This window comes from Peromyscus eremicus, chromosome 12 (genome assembly GCF_949786415.1).
Source record: "Peromyscus eremicus chromosome 12, PerEre_H2_v1, whole genome shotgun sequence".
Taxonomy (NCBI): domain Eukaryota; kingdom Metazoa; phylum Chordata; class Mammalia; order Rodentia; family Cricetidae; genus Peromyscus; species Peromyscus eremicus.
In genome coordinates this window covers 60,615,132-60,639,703 of record NC_081428.1, presented here as the reverse complement: position 1 = coordinate 60,639,703, position 24,572 = coordinate 60,615,132, and the positions used below count along the sequence as shown (strand labels likewise).

Genomic DNA, 24,572 nt, shown 5'->3' with positions numbered 1-24,572 from the left:
CTGGCTTTCTTCAGAGGAAGAACACTTTGGACAGAGGATTGCAAAAACAGAGGTTGGTCTTGGCTTGCTGGGAGAGGAGGGTCTTCGTCTACAGCAGAGACAAGTCTGTCATCAGCCAGCTGGCCTCAGCTCTGCTGACGTCCTCCAGGGGGAATGGCTGGCTTCTGTCAGCACCATCTGTGGGGCCCAGAGTTCACCTCTTCTTCTCCACATAGGCTACCCTCACTGTTACTTCACGTTCTAAGACTCCCTTCTGTCTCTGCTCTCTGCTGTTTTTGGGTTTGTGCTCATTTCAATGCCTTTGTGTGGGTTTTCCAGACAGACATGTGGTCAGTCTGTGAGTTAATTTTTTTTCTATTTCTCTACTGTCTCTTTGTTTATGCGAATGCTCGTTCATGTGCGATGGTGCGCATGCTGGTACAGAGGTCAGGGGACAGCCTGCAAGAGTCAGCTCTCTCCTTCTACCATGTGGCTCACAGGGATTGAACTCAGGTCACCAGGCTTGGCAGAAAGGGCCCTCACCTGCTGAGCCACCTCACTGGGCCAGTCTGTGATCTGTAATGAATGAAGTGGGCACTGCTGTCCAGGCTTAGCCATGCCATGGCTTTGGACGACTGTTCCCTCTGTCTCCCTCCCTGCTACCTTTTCCTTGGCACAGCCACGCCTCGTCTCCTTCTTGGACTTTTGCCAAGTCCCCAGACTAGAGTCCTACCTCCAGACTCTCCCCCTCATCCTCCTTGAAGTGCCCATGGAGTGACTTTTCTATCTTGCTTAGCAGCCTCTGTGGACTCCCAGCCCTTCTGTCAGAAGTCCAGATCTGTGTCGTTGGCACAGTTCTTCAGCCCTGCTCTCACCTTCCTCTGGGCCACATACTCCTGACCACCCAAGTATGGAGCATCACAGTCGAGCCCAAGCTAGGGCCCTAAATCCATCCCATTCTGCTCCATCCTGTCTTTCACAGCCCATGCTGTCCCCTCAGACTGTTTCTCCTCCTCCTCCTTTCTCTATTTGGAAAACTCTGACGCTTAAAATCCATCTGGCTTTTTAAAGACTTTCACCTCTTTTGAGGACTTAGAGAATTTTTCCACTGCAAGTGAAAACACTTGATTCCTAGGAGACGCCTAAGTCCTTATCACATTGTGTTAGACATTTATATCAGGTTTGTTCCCACAGTCATATTCAGGCCCATTCATTTGCTTGTCTTAAGGAAAATAAACATCCATTTTCTTTCTCCTCCATGGCCCTGGCACCTCTCTGGATCACACCCTGGACCTTTTGACCTTTGTGTCCATCACAGTGTTCCCTCCTAGTCCGGGGGATGAAGCAAACATTTGGTAAGGGTTAGTAAATGGATGAACAGTTGAACAGATGTGGCCCAAAATGTGAACCACTGATCAGTAAACTAGACAAGAAGAGTTAAACTGGTAGACAAACATAGTCTTTAATAAGCCAAAGGCCATCAAATGATAAGAATGAGTCGGAATCAAATATTCTTGATTGCGTGGGTCAAAAATAACTTGGGACTGTATTTTATACCTTACATACACACAGAGTCCTTATTTTTACCAGCTGGGCAAGAGAGATACTCCGGACTTTCATCATCAAAGAAGAAAGGAGCTGATTAACTAGAAATAGAAAAACATTTGTACAATACAGTGTCACAGAAGGGAACAATTATCCTGCCAAGCACAGCTGATAAAAACGTACCTTCTAAAGCACATTAGTCTTCAAAACAGGAAGGTCAGGCTCCAGGTTCTCCTCGGAGGTCAGGAGACACAAATACACAGTTTATATTGGAAACATTTGGGGCCCAGGTCCATTCATATCCATTCAACATTCAACAGGATTTTAGTCTTTTTTCTTTTCTTTCCTTTTTTTTTTTTTTTTTTTTTTGAGACAGGGTTTCTCTGTGTAGCTCTGGCTGTGCTGTGACTCACTCTATAGACCAGGCAGGCCTTGAACTCACAGAGATCTGCCTGCCTCTGCCTCCTAGGTTCTGGGGTTAAAGTTGTGTGCCACCACTGAATGGCTCAGAGTTTTATTCTTAGGTATATATTGCCAGTACTTAAAATTAGCAATCCTGTTGAGTGAGTCCCATGAGACTTCACAGCAGTAAGTCAGTCTTTAATATGAATTATTTCATCCTGAAGCACAGAGACAGGCATTTGTTATTAGCCTTTTATGGATGATAAAACGGAAGTGTGGAGAAGCTGGGTGCTCTTGATGTCAGACAGTCAGAGTATGAGCACAGGTTAGTCTGACTTCAAAAGCATGATACTGAGTGCTTAGTGGTTTAGAGCACTTACTGCTCTTCCAGAGGACCCGGGTTCTATTCCCAGCACTGACATGGCAGCTCACAACCACTTGAAACTCCAGTTCTAATGGATCCAATGTCTCTGCAGGCACCTGCATGCTTGTGGTACACATAAATGCATGTACACATACATATAAATATGAAAGAATAAAATGCATAATACAGAAGTACATGCCATGTACTGAGGGTACCTATTATGAACTAGACTGTGGTATGGATTAAATGAATACAACCTAAGTCATTTTTTAGACATCAATGTAGCTGGCCCACACCTGTAATCCCAGCATGCAGGAGGCTGAGGAAGGAAGATTACTAGGAGTTTGCAGCCAGCCTGGGCTACCTAGTGAGTTCCAGGCTAGCACAGTGAGATACTGTCTCAAACAAAGACATGTCTGTTACGTCAATAACAATTTAAATAAAAGGCACATGTGTGTTAACCAGATACAATTTGCTGTAAGTCACATCAATTCATTCTTCTTGGACCCATTGATTCAACTTTTTCATCAAATTCAAGAGCACGTTGACCATTGTTTCAAGTGTTTCCTCCAGCACTGGGTTTTTCTTGTCCCCATGGAACTCCTGTTGCACGTCTTTCATGGTGATATTTTATTTTGTACTAAAATGTTATTTGTATGTTAATAAATAAAGTTGCCCGGGGTCAGAGCTATTAGCAAGCCATAGGAAAGCCGGGTGGTGGTGGCGCATGCCTTTAATCCCAGCACTTGGTAGGCAGAGCTAGGTAGATCTCTGTGTGTTCAGGGATATAGCCAGCATTGGAGACACATGCCTTTAATCTCAATACCAACCATAGAAGACCTGGAGGTCTGTACAGACAGGCAGTGACGAGGTGGTCATGTGGTTGGGTTTACAACCAATGAGAAGGCAGAACAGAAAGTCTTTATAAAGACAAACACACAGGAAGTAGCTCTCATTCGGAGAGGTAGGACCACCACCAGGAGGAAGGGTAAGGTTTAGCTCTTAGCTCTGACCTCTTGGCTTTCTTCTTTGCATTGGTTCTGTGTTTCTTATTTAATAAGACGGTTGGTTACATCTACAGTCTTTGGTCTCTGTCCCACAGGTCACTGAGGCTGTTCCTCTCACCTCTCTGTTCTTTCTGTAATTTCTGCTGATCTTTCACTTCACAGGCCCTTGTTTCTTCTTGATTTGCTGTTGAGTCCATCTAGCAAGCTTTTCATTCCCGTCTCTGCACTTCTTAGCTGGACGTTTCATTCTATCCCCCTTTACGGTATATATTTCTCCATTGATAGCTCCTGTTCTTAAGGCTGTTGGTATCATGGTCCTGAGGCCACTGGTGCTCTATTTTCCTTTAGTCCCCTGCATGTATTTACAGTGAGTGCCCTGAAGTCTTTCTTAAATTTAACATGTGGGCTTACCCATAGTTTCTTTCACTTGATTTTTGTTTTCTGTAAGAATGGATCACAGTTTCCTGTTCCTTTTGCATAATGTCTTACGATTTTGGGTTGAAAACTGGACCATGTACATAATATATTGTAGCATCTCTCAGTTTAAATTCTTGTAAGTTTTTGTGTGTTGGTTTGCTTGTCTGAGTAAAATGTCTGGATCTGAACTGTGGGATAAGTCTCCCCTGTAGTGTATTGCTGCTGCTACTGTCTTTTTTTTTTTTAATGTATATTTGTGTTTTGCCTGCATGTGTGTCTGTGTGAGGGTGTCACATATCCTGGAACTGGAGTTACAGACAGTTGTGAGTCACCATGTGAGTGCTGGGAATTGAACCCAGGTCCTCTGGAAGAGCAGCCAGTGCTCTTAACCTCTGAGCCATCTCTCCAGCCCTGCTGCTCATGTCTTTAGTTGGCTTTATAGTCTAGTTTTAATCTTCGACTTTTGAAGCCTGCTCCCCTCTCCCAGAAGGTGGTTCCGGTGTCTACAAGGTCCGTAGACTTCTGCCACCTGCACATGGACTTGTGCGGGGGGGCTGGGAAGCCTAATTAGTTTGGGATAGGTCTCCAGTCTTCCTTGGCTTTTCCATTTTTCCAGACATCCAGGCCTTCCCAGTCATCCAGGGAAACATGGGAGCTATCTGGTCCTGCCGTGTCCTTCCAGGCTCTCCCAGTGAATTTCTAGACTACCGTTGGGCCTGACCGAGTCTCCCTCCTCGCATTAGCAAAGTGAAGGAGTGACAGATTCCCCATTTGTTTTTCCTGTGCTCACATACTTAGCTTCAAAAGCTAGCTCTTCTCCCTGATCCGAGTTCTTTGTCCCCTCCGGAAGCTGGCAAGAAGGCCACAGAATCACTGTCAACATCCTAAGCTACAGCAATTGTTTTGTTTTGAAGTGTTTTAAATTTATTCTTTGATAATTTCATATGTGCACACAACATGTCTTGATCATACCCAGCAGTTTTTTGGTTTGGTTTTTGGTTTCGTTGGATACTTGGGATTGAGCAAGGGCCCTGGCTATCTCAGGCTATCCCAGGCTATCCCAGGCAAGCACTCTACTGTAGCTTGAGTTTTCCTGCCTGGCCCACAGTCAGGACAAATCTCTCTCACCTGCCAGTCCCACAGCCGTTCAAACCCGACCAAGTAAACACAGAGACTTATATTGGTTACAAACTGTATGGCCGTGGCAGGCTTCTTGCTAACTGTTCTTACAGCTTAAATTAATCCATTTCCATTAATCTATACCTTGCCACATGGCTCGTGGCTTACCGGCATCTTCACATGCTGTTTGTCATCGTGGCGGCTGGCAGTGTCTCTCCAACTCAGCCTTCCACTTCCCAGCTTTATTCTCCTCCTTGTCCCGCCTACACTTCCTGCCTAGCCAATGGCCAATCAGTGTTTTATTTATTGACTAATTAGCAACACATTTGCCATACAGAACATCCCACAGCACTCTACCACTGAACAACAGCCTCAGCATTGTTTTTACTTTTTATTTAGAGACAGGGTCTCACTAAATTCTTCATGCTGGCCTTGAACTTGTAATCCTCTTGCCCTGGTCTCCTGAGTATGTGAGACTACATTCCTGCTATGCTACAGAGCCCTACACTCCAGCAGGTTTTGAAAAATGAGTGCTTTTTAATTATTTTTCTCATTTGGTAAATTTCTGAAGCCTTGGAATAGTTGGGTGTGTGTGTGTGTGTGTGTGTGTGTGTGTGTGTGTGTGTGTGTGTTAACTTTTTTGTATTTTACACTTATTTTCGGGGAGAAAGACTCACTGGTCTCTTCACATTGTCATAGCTGAGTGTCCCTGTGGTTCTCTGATCATGGAAAGCAATCTTTAAAGATGTAACAAGAATTGGAAAATTGTATAATTGACCTGATGTGGAAAAATCTGCTTGGGGAATTGGGTATCAGGGAAACAACCCAATCCAAATGGCAAGCCAAAAAATGTGTTCACGATTGTTATGGTGACATGGTTTGTATTGATGACAAGCTAGAAATAAATGTTCAGCATTTGGGAAGTAGCTAAGCAAATTGTAATATCAATATGATAAAAATATCACGTGGATTTTATGCACAATTCTGTGGAGACTGTAACAGCATAAATCTTTGGTTTCTATATGGGGCTTAGGATCCTGTGCTTATATATTCTGATAAAGATACAGAGGGAGAGTGGTGGTGCGTCTTAGCAGTCGAGTGCTTGCTTATCACACACAGGCTCTGGATTTGATCCCCAGAATCACAAAGAGGGGAAGTGGGAGGGAGAGAAGGAGTCCATTTTCAAAGATGGTTTAGTAAAGATTTTTGGGTTTTTTTTTTTTTTTTTTTGGTTTTTCGAGACAGGGTTTCTCTGTGTAGCTTTGTGCCTTTCCTGGAACTCACTTGGTAGCCCAGGCTGGCCTTGAACTCACAGAGATCCACCTGCCTCTGCCTCCCGAGTGCTGGGATTAAAGGCGTGCACCACCACCGCCCGGCGGTTTAGTAGAGATTTTAAGTAATTTCTACAAAATCACATAAATTCTTGACTTAAAAATGGACACAGATGGGTTCCCCCATGCTTAAAACATTTGTACGTGCATGAGTTTCATGAACATAACCGTCATCAACATACCACTGGATTTTAAGTCAGCACTGTGTATTGTTTATTGCTTTGCTGTTATTAATGTGTATGACACACCGCTTGCTCGCTTGGTGCTTTCCAACTGTATGTTTGATAAAGTACAGCTGCCTTCCTAGTTATTACTCCCTAGGATTTCTGGCTTGAGGAACTAGCCTCTCCCCCTCAAAGGTCTGTGAGATTTGCTTCTTACAGTAAAATCTGCCAAGAGGAAAACCTCCTTTAGTCAGTCCGTAAGGGAGCTGGGACCTGGTCATCTAGAATTATGAGTGACTGCTTGTTTCGTTACACTGTGCAGAGTCATTGAGAAGTCTGCTGAGAACTGTCCCTTCCATGGTGATGACTACAGGGACAATGGAATGCACACCTCTATTCCAGCTCTTGGGAGGGAGAGATGGGGGATCATAAGTGGAAGACCAGTCTAATCAGTGACTTTGAAGTCAGCCTGGGCTATGTGAGACTTCATCTCAAAATAGCAAAATCAAAACAAGGCTGTCTACTTGCCAAGGGAATAAACCCCTTCCTTCTCCTCCTCATGTTCTTGGACCCCCCCCCCGACATCCCACACATGCACACCCCACATACGCACCCATACATACACACCCACACCCCCATACACTCACACATACATATCCCCCATACCCACACATATACACCCACACTCACACCCACACAAACACAAATACACACACGCATATACACCCCCCACACCCCTCTACACGCACACCCACACCCCCATACACCCACATGTACATTCCCCCCACACGTACACATCCACACATACAACCCACACACTCACACCCACACATGCACACCCATACACAACACCCCACACACATGCACACCCACACATACACACACACACACACACACATATACACCCTCCCACACATACCCTCTCACCCACACATCCACACCAACACACATACACAGACCCCCATTCTCCCACTCCCACATATGCACCCGTACACATACACACCCACACATACTTCCTTTAGGAACAATACAGACTCTTCTTTTGGCTTGCGCTAGAGGTGTGTCCTGATAAGCCCTTAATAACATGAAGATAAGGTGGGTGGAAAATGCAGGGAACACACCCAGCCTCCTGAATACCAGCCTCAGCAGCACAGGCCTGCTCAATGTCTGTTGTTGCCCTTCATGATGATGGGTTTGGATGGAAACTCTGGTACCATGCAATACAAGAGCATCATGCTGACCCAAAGACCAAAAACCCCCGCTAAAGCCCAGTTCCCACTGGATGCACCTTGGACCAGTAGACAAAGCTAAGCGGCACCATCTGGAGTCAGGAACTAATTATGTAATTGAGGTTGTACGAGATCAAGTGTTGGGAAAGAGAGAGCTTAACCTCTGACACATCTCAGAGAGGCAGAAATATGCATTCTTGGCCAACAGTGTTTCTTCTGAACCAAAAAGGCAACTGTATTTCATTAAGCCTGTGATTGAAAAGAATGAGTCACATAATGACATGTTAAAATTATACATCTTAAGTCATAGCACTCATAACCAAATTCCTTCTTTAAAAAAAAAAGTCATGGAGCCAGGCATGGTGGCTCATACCTGGATCCCCACACCCAGGATACTGAGGCAAGAAGGTTCTGAGTTCTAGGCCCACCTGGCTTTTATAGTTAGACTCTATGTCAAAAAGAAAAAGTCATAAAGCCATCCGTTCAAGCCAATGGTAAATCTTGACAGCCTTTGCTTTAATCCACAATTAGGAGACGTGTTAAGTACTTCATATGCACAAACTCTTAAATGCCTGGAGGTTTAGAAGAGGCTATTTGTCACTGGAATTCGGATGTGTGGAACTCCGGGTAGAGTGCTTGTAAGCACACAAGGAGATCAAATGGATTTCAAGAGCACGAAGAGGATGTCTTTGGGGGGATGGCTTATTGGTTCAACCACATGTATGGAGCATCCCCATTCCACGGTCCATTTTAAGTGTTGGAAGAACATGCTGAGCAGATGCAGGAAGGTTTTGGTGTCATGGAGCTTTCCTTCTTGTGGGGGATGATGCATAATTAGCAAACATACATTGCAATGTAAGTGCTAAATATGATAAAGAATAAAAAAAAAAAAACCCAGATACTGGGATGTAGACTGGGGTGGCATATCAGTTACTTTACACATTACGGAGGCAAAGATACTTCACAAGAACAACTTAATAAACGGAGAAAGGGTTTATTTCGGCTTACAGTTCAAGAGTGGAGTCCACTGTGGTGGCAGGAGCTTGAGGAGGCAGCTGGTCAGGTCCATCCACAGTCGAGCAACAGAGAGTGAGGAGGCTCACTTCTCAGTTAGCTTCTGCATTTTCACCTAGTCTGGTATTCAAGCTCAAAGAACAGTGCCATCCCCTTTTACAATGGGTCTTCTCACCTTAATTAACCTAATCATGACAATCCCTCACGGGCATGCTAGAAGCCTGTCTCCTAGATATTCTAGATTCTGTCAAGCTGGTAAAGAACACTAACCATCCCTGGCAGGAAGGAAGTTGTGGCATGTCACTCGCCTTTATCAGAAAACATCTTGTTGGGAGATGAATAGGCTAAACTGTTCTAATGAAATAAAAACATAGTGGTGTGCATACAACCGTGCCATGCTGATGTCATGGCTCAGTTACACATTCAGATCTCAGGTAGAGGAAAAACAGAAAGGGCAAAGGCCTTGGCTCAGAAGTGACACTCTCCATGGCTGCTCTCTCTTGGTGAGATCTTGGTCATGTGGCCATGTAACTCCAAGAAACCCTTAGCAATAAGGTAGCTGTGATATCTGTCACAGGACCAGCTGCAGTCAGCAGATGAAGGAGTGAAGTGTCTTAGACAAGGAAGGCAGCCAGAGAGGTGGCAAGGAATGATCATATTCGGAATCAACTGGACTTACAGACGGAATAGAGGTAGAAGGGGGAGAAAGAGAAGTCAGTGAGGATATTAGCTGTTTGCAGAAATCATATCACTGACTCGGTCTTCAAAGAGACTTGGGAAGGATAGATTTCTGTTTTAGCCTTGTTAAGTTTGAGATGCTTAGCAACCTACCCAGGAGAAGTATTAGCAAGGCAATTAGATATTAAAAACTTAAGTTCAAAGGTGATCTAGACTCGGAGTTCTTGTTGTGTGGCTAGCATTTAAAGCACAGGATAAGATGAGCTCTCTTAGAAGTGGGCACATAGGGAAAAAGAAGGGTGCTAAGGATTGGACATGGGGGTGCTCCTGCATTTTTGAAGGAGGAGAGGAAATAACAAAGGGGACTGAGAAGAGGGGGAGAGGAAAACAGGAAGGTGGGGTGCCCTGAAGAAGAAAACATTTCAAGGATATCTAATGATGAACAGTCATGAATGGGATTTGAATTAGATTCAGATCTTTGGCAAGCTCAGTAAGAGTACTTAGTGGAGTCAGCTGTCTCCAGAGTGGATTAGTGAAGCCATATGTGATGGTACATGCCTATGATCTCAGCATTTGGAGGCTGAGGCAGAAGGATTGCAAGTTTAAGGCCAGCCTGGCTACACAGCAAGACCCTACCTCAAAAACAAATGAAGAATGGATTGAAAACATAATGGGCTATAGATACTGAACAAATAAAATGGTAAAGGAGGTTTGCTGTAAGAGAAAGGGCTGTAGCTCATGAGTAACCTGGAAGTATTGTTTAGGTGAGAGAAATGACATGGTAATTGTATGTAATAGGACTGATTCAGAGGGGGTAGAAAAACTGGCAATGTGAGAACAAAGTTCTGAGCAGACCAAAAGCACTGGATCCAGGTTGTACTGAGTCAGGGGAATGTGTCTGAGGAAGAGGGGGACTGAGCATGTGCTGTAAAGGGGGGCAGTGGAGCAGAGGGTGCAGACCCAGGTGGGCCGAAGATACGGTGAGCAGAGGATGTGGAAGTTCTGTTTGCTGTTTCAGCACTTAGGAGAATGAGTTGAGTGGACAAGATCACTGAGAAGCTAACATGGAAGCAGATGTGTGTGCTAGGGAGCACCGGCAGTCTTAGACCGAGTAACCTGTGTTAGTCAGTGTTGCATTACTACAACAACTGCATTACCACAACAACTGCATTACTGTAACAGCCGCATTACTACAACACCCGCATGACTACAACACCCGCATGACTACAACACCCGCATTACATTACTATAACACCCGCATTACTGTAACATCCACATTACTGTAACACCCGCATTACTGTAACACCCACATTACTGTAACACCCGCATTACTGTAACACCGCATTACTGTAACACCTGCATTATTATAACACTTGATGTAACAAACTTAAAAAGACCTAAGGTTGATTTTGGCTGACAGTTTGGGAAATTTTCACCCATAACCAGTTAGCCCGTGGTTAAAGGCCTGTGTCACAATGACCCTTCACGGCAGGAGTGTGTGTTGGAACATAACCACTCACATCATGACCAGGCCACCAAAGAGAGAAAGAGGAGGAGGCCAGCGTCCCTTTCAAGAACATGCCTCAATGACCAAAAGACCTTGCATTGGACTCCTGGTGCTTGCCATGGTGAGCTTTGAGAGCACTAAATGTCTAAACTATGGCAGCACCTGAGCTAGGTAAGATGGTAGTGAAAACAGGAAGTAGGAAACAGCAGAAATATTCCAGGGTCCCTCTATGGACCAGGAGTGAAAGATGGCCAAACAGATTAGCTGAAAAAAAATATGCTACACACACACACACACACACACACACACACACACACACACAATATTAGTTACCTGTGATGACAACTCTTGAATGTGGCTAAGGAGGAGAAATCCGAGTGAGTGAAAGAAAGATCGATGGAGCGAAGCTTTCAGGGAACCGAGAGAGGAGGGTGTTGAGTGTGTTGTTTCTATAAGAGTTACCAAGAATGAAGGCGGAGTGCTGACAGAGAAAGATGGCAGGTCACGGGCTGAAATCTTTACTCAGAGATAACCAGGGAGATGGTGAAAGGCTATGACGATGTAGGGCAAACTGTCAGACTGGCTGTTGCTGTTACAAGTACCCGAGGAAGGCGACCTCAAGGGAAGAGTTGTCTCTACTCTTCACCTGACTCTTTAGTGGTTTCATTCTACAGCTGTCCGTTGTCGCCTCTGGGTCCATGGTGTTGCAGAATGTCATGGTGGCAGGAGCTTGTGGTCCAGGCTGCTCACCTCATAACGGATAGTAAGCAGAAAGAGAAGAAGGGACAGGGGACACCACACACTCCTCAGAGGCACGTCCCCGCCCGAGTAACCTCTTTCCTCCAACTCAGACCCAGTTCTAATGGTTCTCTTACCTCCTAATAATGCTATTGGGTTGTGAAACCATCAGTGGTTAATCCATTTATGACATCATAGCTCTCATGATCCAACTGCTTCCCTGAAAATCCATCAGCAGGCAAATAAGCCTCCATGAGTACATGTTCAAGCCATAACAGGGTGTGAAGTAACTGATAAATCTGACATACTTCGGAGGGGCTAGGTCTGTTTTGGGTTAGTCTGGTTTGGTTTTTGCTTTTAAGTCAGTCTCTTTGTGTAGCTCAGGCTGGCCTAGAATTTGTGATCTTTCTTTCTGCCTTAGCTTCTCGAGCACTGAGATTATAGATTCCACCACCCACAGCTGTCCAGAGGGACTAGTTCTAAAAGGCACAGGGCCCAGAGAAGATAGCAGACTTACACTGAAACACATAGCGATTGCCAGTTGTGAGCCCTAGCCTCAAGATCAACATGGATCCTGTTTCCCATGAAGCACATACTCCAGGGGGCATAGACACATAGAAATAAGTATATAAGGACATGGATGCAAATGGCAGTACATTCTGTGAAAGAGGAGGTGGGACAAAGGAAATGTGAATACTATGAGGAATTAGATTGTTATGATAGGGATGAACTTTTGTGAGACAGTGATACGGACTATGACCTGAGGGATAGGTAATAGGGCACAGAGTGAAGAAGGAAGGATTGGGAGAGGAGCTGGCACAGTCTTCAGCTGAAGAATGAATTTGATGATGGAAAGTAAAAAGTTAAGGAGCTGACACATTTCCTGAGCAACTAGCTATGAAAATTTAGTGTCAAAATGAGGCACAAACACACAGCAAAGTTAATCCAACACTACCAGTTGTTTGAATCACCGCGCGCACGGCAGAGCTCATGGTGATTAGACCACATTGTTAAACAATCTATATGCATTTTCATGGTTAAATGAGCATGTCTGGAATCATGTAAACTGAGAAGGCAGAGAGCTAAATAAAACATGCAACCCAGAGGAGCTCTGATGTGCCTGAAACCTACGATGAAGGGAGTGGAATGTGTATGTATTTGCATCCAGATCCGTTTGTCCCCTGGGGCTCTTCTTTGCTGGAGGAAGGAGTAAGGGGAGTCCCCTATCTCCTTTGTCAGCTTCTGGTCTGTATCTGAGGCCAGGCTAACTTCAATGCCCAGCTGTTAGATGGTAGCAAAAACTATCCTGTTATAGAAAAAAGCCAGCCTGGCGCTTTAGTTGGGTCACTCTGGGACCCAAACACCAGGTGTCCAGCTCCCCGCTTCTGACCCCCCCCAATCTGAAAGAGAGGGAAGATCTGGACTTGGAGCCCCCCTAGACGATGGATACGGACGAACGTGCAGCAGGCTTGGGGAGGCTCCCACTTCTACTCTGGCCTTTCTTCGAATTCTTTTTCAGGTCTGTGCCTGGCATGAGGCCATAAGCCCTTCATCCTTCCTTCTCTGTGAGCGAGTGCTTGGGGCTGGCTCTAGGCTGAATTGCATGGCCCACGGGCCATGAGCTTGTAAATATTTGCTAATAAAAATAGAGAGGGATTGGTAGTAAGTCTGTAATGAAGGATTTGGCTAATTCATTTTTTTAGATTTCGTTCTGAAATGCAGACTTCAGGAACAAGAGGTCCAGAGGAGACCGAATGCTTTCTACACTTGCATGTGTAACCCCTGGGTCTCCTTGTTAGGGGTGAGTAAGTCCATCTTGATCTCAATGTCCTGAGAAATGATTCAGATGAAGGTGTGTGTGTGTGTGTGTGTGTGTGTGTGTGTGTGTGTGTGAGAGAGAGAGAGAGAGAGAGAGAGAGAGAGAGAGAGAGAGAGAGTAATTTGGGGAAAGAAAAAGTGCTAATTAACATCAACGTGATTAAATTGCTTGCTTTATTAGAATTAAGATGAGACCACTATGACAAGATTTACATTTAATCAACCACTCACTTTAATCAATTATCTACTTTTTAACTAATTGTATCTGATAACTCCTGGGTTACTAATTTCATGCTAATTTATTGATTATAGGGAGGAGTGTAAAATAGTGTGATAGTTAATCTCAAATGTCAGCTTGATAAGATCTAGAATGGACAGGGAGACAGGCGTTGGGGCTTGTCTGTGGGGCTTATCTTGATCTCTTGAGGTGGGAAGAACTGCCCATTGTGGGTGGCACCATTCCTTCGGCTGGGATCCTAGACTGAGAAAGTGAGCTGTACAAACATTCTTTACTCTATGCTCTAGACTATGGGGACAGTGTGACTGGCTGCCTCAAGTTCCTGCTGCTGTGACTCCACACTATGACAGATTTATGACTGTGAGCCTCTAACCTGTGAGACAAAATAGACCCTTTCTCCCTTCAGTGGCTTTTGTCAGGATCGTATATCACAGCAACAGGAAAAGTAACTAAGACAGAGTGTCTGCTTGCTGTTGGTTTTGATTAAGGGGTTACCTTCAAAGGGTAGTTCTCCCAAAACTTGCTTGAGTATGTGTATAGTTAGTTACTCTTTTCATTCAGAATCCAGAATCATGATTCTAGATCACAATTTTAAAGTTGACAATTGAGACTAACCAATCACAAGTCCATCCCTTGTCAGGTTAACAACCAAATCATTAAGTTTTAAGCAATAATTTTTCACCCCTTGTCCTCATGCTCATGGGCATTTTATATGCACGATGGGTTTAGTTGACCTTGAGGGTCCCCATAACCTTTAACAGTTTCAACAGTGTTTAATGCCCAATGTTAAAGTCTCATCTGAGAGGGTAGGCCGTTTCTTAACCATGAATTCCTACAAAATTAAAACAAGTTATGTACTTCCAGTATGCAATGGCATAGAATAAATATTTTCATTCCCAATGGGAGGGATGGGGACATAGCAAAGAATGATCTGAACGAAGCAATACCAAAACCCAACAAAGCAAACATCAAATCCTGCAGCTTCATGCCTGCCATCTTGGGGTTATGGGATCATATGGGCTCAAAAAGGTTTGGATAGCCCCACCCAGACAGCTCCTTTGCCTGTGGGACCTCATTCTTTTTTCTTGGCCTACTGTCCTTTATGCCTGTAGCTTTCCTCTGCAGATACCCCATGGTCCAGGCATCTTCAATATTTCCAATAGGCTTCACCTCACAGTTTCACACTGTGGCCTCTCAAGGCCTCTGTATAGGGGCTCCACTCTTGCAGCATATTGGCAGGTCTCAGTGTCTCTTTGGCACTGTGGTTCAAGATGCCCCCCCACCCCCAGTCTTGCATCTTTTATGCATAGAGGACCAATACCACATTGATGATTCTGCCAAATCCTGCTGCCAGCTAGGGATACAGCCTGGCCTCCTTGGACCACAGCTGCATCAGTTTTTGTGTGCTAATCCTGGGAAACCATGTCTCTAGGGAGGTGCCTTTGAGGAATGGGGAACCCCCTTCAGTGGCAGTCTCTATTTCAATTTAGGCTTTCTCCTTCCCAATAAATTTGTGTTTTCATAAAATGGACCCTTTAATGGGTGTGGTCTTGCCCCGAGGACATCTTTCCTATTGTCCCATTATGAAGCAGGATGCTTCTCTTTAACAGTTATAGTTTCTTCTTCAGCATGCTCCTTGGTCTCGTAGTTTAACTTGTTAAACTCTTCTCCTTGACAAACCACACTTTATTTCTACCTTTATGCTCAACTTTTTATACCTTTTCACTGTAGATCTGGAAAAGTGAAGCAGAAAGTCGTCATACCATAGCCTGGATGAAAATTCCTGTCTTGAAATTCCTCTACCAAACAAATTAATCAGTCATCTTTACATTCAACTTCACTTAAGTCCTTAGAGCATGGGCAGAATGGAGCCACAGTATTGTCCAAAATGTCACATGAATGTCCTCTAGCCCAGTTTCTGACAGAGTCCTTGTTTCCATTAGAAACTTCAAGAGCTAGGTCTCCACCATCTGCATTTCTGTTGGCATTCTTGTCTTCCAAGCTCGCACTAGAATGGCCTGTTAATCTTTATTTGTTGTACTCAAAGGCTTTACTATCACAAAGTTCTGAATGCTTCTACATTGTGCCTGCAAAACCAGTTCCAGAGTGCTAAGAACTATATGGTCAGGTTCATCACAGCAACAACCCCACTCCTGGTATGAGTTTTCTGTCATAGTTAGGTTTCTTGTTATTCTGACAGAAGTAACTGAAGAGGAAAGGAGCTCAGTCTGGCTCATTGTTTGAGGGTAAAATCCATCACTATGAAGAAATCCTTGCAGGAGGAGCTTGAAGTAGCTAGTCACATTGTATCTACAGTCAGAAAGCAGAGGAAGATGAATGCCTGTGCTCAGCTGGCTTCCTCCTTTTCGGGCAGTCTAGGACCTAAGCTCAGGGGATGATATTAACTTTTATTACACTGGGTCTTAATGCCTCAACTAATCTATCAAAATCACCTCTCACAGTCATGCCCAGGGACTAACCCAATTTAAGTAAATTCCTCACAGATATGCCTAGAGGTTTCCTTCCTGGATAATTCCAGATCCTGTCAAGTTAGCACCCTGTCTTAATTTGCTTTCTATGGATGTAGTAAACACTATGACCAAATGCACCTTGGGGAAGAAGGGCTTTGTTTCATCTTACAGCTTATAGTCCACCATGAAAAGAAGCCAGGGCAAGAACTCAAGGAAGGAAACTGGATGCAGGAGCTGAAGCAGAGACCATGCTTACTGGCTTGCTCCTCATGGCTTGCTCAACCTATTTTATTATACAGTCCAGAACTACCTGCCCAGTGATAACACCACCAGCAGTTGACCGGGCCCTTCCCCATCGATCAACAATAGTTTTTTTTTTTAAAAAAATGCCTAAAGGCTAATCTGATGAGGGTATTTTCTCAGCTAGGTTTCCTATTCCCAGATGACCCTACTACAAGTTGACAAAACCAAAACAAACAAAAACAAAACAAACAAAAACAAAACGAGCATACTACCACAGTAAATAAACTTTATTTATTATTTATTTATTGTAAATATAAACTTTAATTATGCAGACTTTTACTTTTATTATAAGTATTTTTATTCCCTTTTCTTATATTTACTTCTATTATTTATTTACTTTTATTATAAGTATTATTTTGCTATAAGTAAACTTTAACTATTCAAAGCTCAGCCACTGTTAAGAGACCACTGTCTCCTAAGGTCTTAATCTTGTGTTTTGATTACCTTGTACAAAGCCCTTAGGTGACTTACTCTTCCTATCTGCTTCTATAGGCTGTTGTATCCCTTCTCATCATGTTTGTGATCCAGTGGGTCTATACCCTATGTAGCATGGGTGTTGCTGTCATGGTGTATTTCTACATTGGCCAGTCCAGTCCAGGTCTTTACCTAGGTAAGTGGCTAAGTCATTGTGCTACCATTTCCCTTATTTTTTCTAGCTTTCACTGAAGAATTTTGTGTTCTAAATCATACACATAATTATAAATGAAATACATTAGCAACTAATTTGAGATTTATAAGACCTGTAGAACTAAAATGGATGAAACGGTGGTAAAAGAGCCAAGGATAAAATAATATGCTGAAATAAAGTATACTGGCGTAGCATAATGTTATACATTTCCTATGCTATGAGTTAGTGCTATAATATCATTTGATGATGGATTGGGTTAAGTTTAAGATGTATCATATAAACCCTAAGTCAACCACTAGATAATTTAGTGAAGAGTTATGGCTAATAAGTCAACAGAGGGAAAAATTGAGTGGAAAAAAAAAGTATTAAGAATCGGAGAAATGGCTCAGTGAGTAAAGACACTTGATGCCAAGCCTGATAACCTGAGTTTGATCCTCAGGACTCACAGGGTAGAAAAATAAAACTGACTTCTACAAGTTATCCTTTGACCTCCACACAGCTACTGTAGTGTGAGTGTGTGTGTGTGTGTGTGTGTGTGTGTGTGTGTGTGTGTGTTTGGAAATGAAATAATAAATATAATTTAAAAATTAAAAGCACATCAAAGACAAAAAGAGTAAAAATAAGTGTGATAAAAGAATATTTATTGGGGTTGGGGATTTAGCTCAGTGGTAGAGCGCTTGCCTAGCAAGGGCAAGGCCCTGGGTTCGGTCCTCAGCTCCAACAACAACAACAAAACAGAATATTTATTGATAATAATAAAACAAAGACATGACATGATGGTGCATGCCAGCTCATGGGCAGTGAAAGTGGGAAGAAAGCAGGTTCAAGGCCAGCCTGAGTTAAAGAGCAGCAGTGATTTATATAAGCCTATCTATATTGATTATCACAGTAAATATAGTTTAAACACTCCCAATTAATTGGCAGTTGAATAAAAAAATGTGACCCAACTATATGCTGCCTACAAGAAACTTCTTTTAATTGATGAATTTATTTTTGCAGTGCTGGTGATCAAACCCAAGGCCTTTGTATACTAGGAAAGTACTTTGCCCTTGAACTACATGCCCAGCTAAAGAAATCTGTTTTAAATAAAAATCACACAAATAAGTTAAAAATTAAAAGGATGTGAAAATAAATACCAGACTAACACCAATCAAAAGACAGCTGCAATGGCTACATTAACATCAGATAGATTTCAAAGGAAAGGCTGTTGCCAGTGATCAAGAGGATGACTTGGTAAGATGAGGGGGGAAAACACATGAAAAAAACCACAATAAACATTAACCTTCATGCCCTTAAAAGCAGAGCTTTGGAATACATGAAAATGGAATCTGATAGAATGAAGAAAAAATAGAAAAGATCATAGCCACATAAATTTCAACATCTGCCTCCAAATAATTGATATAAATGGGCACACAGTTAGCAAGACCACAGAAGACTTGAGTAATACTGTCAACAAGTTTGTTCTAATATTTATGGAATCTTCTCACAAACAGCAAAATTCACAGTCTTTTCAGTAACAGGAAATACTCACTAGAATATTACAGGATACAAAGTTTCGGTAAATTTTAAAGGATTTAGGTCAATTGAAGAAAATATTTGTCTGAAAGGGGTAAATAATTAGAAATAAAAAACAGGAAGATAATGGGAAAATCCCCAAATATTTAGAAGCTAAAAAAAAAAATTAAATATCTAACAACAGTGAGCAAATTATAGAAACCAGCTGAAGTTTCAAAGAAGAAAACAGAACTGAAGTTACAAAATACTTTGAACCTAATGAAACCAAAAATGCAAACTATCCAAGTTGTAAGATACAGCTAACAGAATTTCACAGCAGCATGTGTGTATGTCATCCAAGAAGAGAGTTCTCGAAGCAGTGACCTCAGACCCCAGCTTTGAACTTGAGAAATTAGAAAAGAGGAGGAGGAGGAGAAAATTAAACCCAAAGTGGCAAGGGGTGGGATGGGACAAGGACACAGTAAGTCTCATAGTAGAAATCAATAAGGTACAAAACAGACAGAAAAACAACAATTGAGAACACTGACGGTATTAGTTACTTTTCTGTTGCGGTGGAAAGTGCCGTGACCAAGGCAACTTACAGAAGGAAGGGTTTATTTGGGCTTAGGGCTCCAGAGGGGTAAGAGTCCACCATGGCAGCAATCATCAGGCATGGAGGTAGGAACTGAATGCTGAGAGAGAACTCACATCCTGAACAAGTACAAAGCAGAAAGAGAGCACAGAGAATTGGGGGGAGGCTTTAAAACTTCAGAGTCTGCTCCCAGTAACATACCCCCTCCAGCAGGGCCACATTTCCTAAACTTCCCCAAACAGTGCCACTATCTGAGGACCAAGTGTTCAAACACTTGTGTATATGGAGGATGTTCTCATTCAAACTGCCACACCAGTGTAACAAATGATTGTGTCAGAAGATCAGTAAAATCAGTAGGCCAGACTGATCAGAATAAGATAAGGTACAAATGACCCAAACCAGGAATAAAAAAGATTTTATCGTTGGAGAGCCTATACATATGAAGAAGAAAATAGCTGAGTATGATGGCACACACCTTTAATCTCAGGACTCAAGAGACAGAGGCAAGCGGATCTCTGTGAGTTCAAGGCCAGCCTGGGCTACATAGCAAGTTCAATAGGCCAGCCAGGGCTACATAATAAGACCCTGTCTGAAACAAAAACAAAACAAATACAGAAAATAGAAAATGCCTCCTTTCTAATAATAAAACAGAATACCATAAGCTGGACAATTTATAAACAACAAAAAATTATTTGGCTGAGGGTTCTGGAGACTTGGAAGCCTAGGATCAGAGGCTACTTAGGTTAAGGCCTAACTGATGCATTATAACACAGAGAAAGACATCCCGTGGCAGATGTGGACGTAGAGACAGGGATGAGAAGGAAGGAGAGGAAGAAAGATGAAATAATCTTTTTATTAGGAATCCACTCCCTAGATAACTAACCCACTCCCTAGATAACTAACCCATTCCTTAGATAACTAGCCAGCTCCCAGGATAAAGCATCACTTCAGTTAAGAGAACAGAGCCACCATGGCTGAACCATCTAGGGATTCTGCCTTTCAACACTTACATTAGAGATTAAGTTCCCACGCATGAACTTTGGGGGACACATTTAAACCATAGCACATAATTTATATTTTCCTCAATAATAAAGCAATTTTAAAGATGCTGAGTAATAGTCCATTGTGTAGACATACCACATTTTCATTACCTATTCATCAGTTGATGGACATCTAAGCTGTTTCCATTTCCTGGCTATTGTGTATTTACACAATGGAATACTAGTCAGCTATTAAAGATGAAATTATGGAATGTACAGGTAAATGAATGAAACTAGAGTCATTGTAAGTAAGGTAACCCAGACTAAGAAAGACAGATGTTGCATGTTTTCTCTTATATGTGGATATTAGCTTGGAATCTTTAGATAAGTATGATTCATTTGGAATACCCATAGAGATTAGGAAACTAGAAAGGGACCATTGGGGGTGTGCTTTTAAGAGAGGGAATATACAATATAGCAATATAACAGGAGAAGAGAGAATAACGGATCAGGGGAGATTAAATGGAGTGGGAGGTGGGAGGCAGGGTAGAAGAGGGACTATGGGGAAGGATTACTAATACTTTTGAAAAAGCCATCCTTACTACTGTAGACACTTCATAAAATATACATATACACATATAAAAGTAGTTTAAAATGGAGTTACCCTACAATGAGGGGACAATACTCCAACAAGATACCATATGCTAACAAATAAGAACCCCAGAACCAGAACGGGTTACTTCTTTTTGAATCCGTGGCCAGTGAGGTCCCACAGACCACCCCCCCCCAAACATTACAGGTGATTCCCACTATTCTTGGTTCCCCTCTAGAATTTGGCTAGCTTTTATGGTGCTGGAAGGTACTATGCATGGTACTGGGGGAGGAAAGTTATCATCAGTCTCACCCCCAGCTGTGAACCCTGTGAACTACAATAATAGCGGACCTGGCAGGATATGCCCACCAGTGCAATAATGGTACAAATGTTATGGGAGTAACCAACCACCTTCTGCTTGCTCTAAGGTCCACTCCATGAGATGGAACCCCTATGTGGCACTGTAATGGGGCTAAGAACCTGTGGATAGATAGACAATAAGCCTCAAGGGAGAACCTAATACTATTAATTAGACACAGCATTGAAACACCCCTAATGACTTATTGCTGCACCCATAGATCAGTGTAGCTATCAGCCATATCAGAGAAACTTTTTCTTGAAGTGGATGGCAATAGACACAGAGACGCTCAACTGGTCGACATCTAGAGCATAAGAGACTGGGGAGAGCCTGGCGGTGGTGGCGCACGCCTTTAATCCCAGCACTCAGGAGGCAGAGCTAGGCGGATCTCTGTGAGTTCGAGGCCAGCCTGGACTACCAAGTGAGTCCCAGGAAAGGCGCAAAGCTACACAGAGAAACCCTGTCTCGAAAAACCAAAAAAAAAAAAAAAAAAAAGAGAGAGAGAGAGAGACTGGGGAGAGCTTATCCCTATACGGGCCATACATACCACATTCCTCACCCTGAGGCTCATGATCTCCACACAGGGGCAGAAAGACCATAAGATGGTAGAGAACTTCAAGGAAACAATCCTTTCCAGACATAACAGGGCGGTTGCACTTATGGACTCACAATGATTAGGACTATGCACAAGACTTGTTGCAAGCTCAAGCCAGACAAAATCCCGACATGGACAGAGGGAGGTAGGAACAAAATCCACCGCTAGAAGAGGAGCTATTGGCATTTGAAAGCTACTGAGAGAGGGAAAATCAATTTTTTAAAAACTTTTCTTTGAGACAGGGCTCAAAGAAAGGTTCCTGGCTGACCTGGAACTCACAATACTTAGACCAGGCTGGCCTTGAATTCACAGAGATATGCCTGCCTCTGCTTCCCAAGTTCTGGGATTAAAGGCATGCGCCACCGTACCCAGCCTGCGAGTCAGTTTTCTTTAATGATGTGACCTCTCCTAGGTTAACCACGCACTGGGGTTGTCCCCACTCCCAAGAGCAGTTGGATAACACTCAATGGGTTTAAAGAAGAAAATTGGAAGACTAGTGGATAGGGGGAAGGTGCGGGTGGATCTGGAAGGCGTTGAGAGAAAGAACAGTAAACATGGTAAGAATTCATTGTATGAGATTCTCAAATAATTAATAAAACATTATTTTTTTTTCAAGACAGGGTTTCTCTGTGTAGTTTTGGTGCCTGTCCTGGATCTCGCTCTATAGACCAGGCTGGCCTCTTATTTTTTAAAAAGATGCATTAAGTGGGGGCAGGGACTGGAGAGATGGCTTGGGAGTTTAAAGTACCTTCTCTGCTTGCAGAGGAATCAAGTTCACCTCCCAGCACCCACATGGGGTGGTTCTCAACTTCCTACAACTCTACTTCAGGGATTCAATGTCCTCTTCAGGCCTGAACTCTTGTGAACATACCCACACATATAGACATAGTTAAAAATAAAAAAGAAGTATTTTTTAAAAGACATGTTGGAGGGTTACAGATGTAACTAAGTGCTGGCATAGTATGCCCAAAGCCCTGAGTTTAATCCCTAGCACTACACACACACACACACACACACACACACACACACACACACACGTAAAATCAATCAATTAATATCACCAGATGTGGTGGTACATATCTTCAATTCCAATACCCAGGAGACAGAGACAGGCAGATCTCTGTGAGTTCAGGGCCAGCCTAGTCTACATAGTGAGTTCTGGGCCAGAGAGAGCTACACAGTGAGACCCTATCTCAAAAACAAAAAGTAATTAATATCAAGTCCTAACCAAGTCAGATGGACAAGAACAGTCTAGACATACTGAAAAAAAGTTCTTCAGAATTACAGAAGTTTGGCATATTATTTTTACAGAAATGCCCTTTAGATATTTAAAATGAAAACATGTACTAAAAATAATGTCTTAGAACAGCAGTAATGCTGTGAAGAGGTCCTGTATCATCTAATTTTACAGATAGAATATATTTTAATTAACATAAATGATTACATCAATGATTGCTTCATCTTAGGAAATCCAAATATTTTCCCAGTAATCCAGTCACAGGAAAGTATGAAATAAAATTTCAGGCCAGTGTCTATAATTTAGATAATTCAGAATTTAAATGATCATGTATAAGTAAGATCAACTAATAATGGTTTTATTTTGTGTCTTCTTATAGAATATATATTGATTACCTGAATATATTAGGATTCTCTCTCTGCAATTACACATACTATTGCAGATCTATAATGTTTGCTCCGTTTCACCAGAGGAGCCCTACAAGATACTGAAACAAGATTTTCGTACAAGCATCTTGAAATACTGCTGATTTCCTGATCATGTATTAAATATGATCTCACTAGTCAGTTTCAACTGTATCTGTTCATATAATTGAGGAACGCCTTTTCTTAAATTATGGTTGATTAATTTTCCAAAGTCATATATAATTTGAGCTGGGCATGGTGGTGTGTGCCTGTAATCCTAGCACTTGGAATGCAGAGAAAGGAAGCATGGACTAGCGTGAACCCCTGTCTTGTGGGGGTGGTGTTATATATAACTTATCATGCCAAGGTTGTGGTGGTTTGAAGGAAATGTCCTTCATAGTCTTGGGCGTCTGAATACATGTTCCCACTAGGTGGCACTGTTTGGGGAGGCTTAGGAGATGTAGCTTTGCTAGGGGAAATATGTCACTAGATATGTGCTCTGAACTTTCAGAAACTACACAAGGTTTTAAAGCCACATGCTGGTCCCAGTTTGATTTCTTGGCTTCCTGATTGTGGTTTAAGATGTGAACTCTCAGCTTGCTGCTCCAGACTCCCTGCCTGCCTGCTGTCATGCTTCCCTTCAGTGACAGTGATAGACTCTAACCCCTTGGAACCATAAGCCCAAATAAATCCTTCCTCCTGTAAGTTGTCTTGGTCCTGGGGTTTTATGACAGCAACAGAAAAGTAATAAGTCAGATCATCAACAAAGGGATTTCGTTTTTTTGTTTTGTTTTGGTTTTTTGAGATAGGGTTTCTCTGTATAATAGCCCAGGCTGTCCTGGAACTCGCTTTGTAGACCAGGCTGGCCTCAAACTCACAGAAATCTGCCCGTCTCTGCCTCTGCCTCCTGAGTGCTGGAATTAAAGGTGAGCACCACTACCACCACCACCTGGCCAATGATTTATTTATTTATTTTTTTGGACAAGACCTTACTATGTAGCCCAGGCTGGCCTAGAGTTTTCTATGTAGACTAGATTGGCCTCAAACTCATGGAAATCTGCCTGCCTCTACCTCCTGAGTGCTGGGGTTAAAGGTATGTACCACACCAGCCCAGATAAGGCATTTTTATTTGTTTGATTGAGATGGGGGTCTCACTTGGTAGCCTGCACTGGTCTGAAATTCAATATTTATGTAACATATAATATATAACATATATTCTATAATAATATATTATAGAATAATTATATAATATAACCATATAAATATGTTATATTTACAAATATGTAATATTTATATGATACATTATACAGCATATTAATATTAATATAATTATATATTATTTAGTATATAATTTATAATGCATAATAA

General features: G+C 42.6%; 1 protein-coding gene across 2 annotated transcripts in view; it reads left to right on the top strand.

Annotated features, from left to right (window-relative positions):
* Slc12a8 (solute carrier family 12 member 8) overlaps positions 1 to 24,572 on the top strand; it is a 133,378-nt gene that overhangs the window by 103,014 nt on the left and 5,792 nt on the right. For both annotated transcript variants that reach the window (XM_059277132.1, XM_059277131.1), the window contains 2 exons: positions 13,198 to 13,295; positions 16,817 to 16,934. In XM_059277132.1, coding sequence (XP_059133115.1) covers positions 13,198 to 13,295; positions 16,817 to 16,934 — 216 coding nt within the window. The remainder of the gene's footprint in view (positions 1 to 13,197; positions 13,296 to 16,816; positions 16,935 to 24,572) is intronic.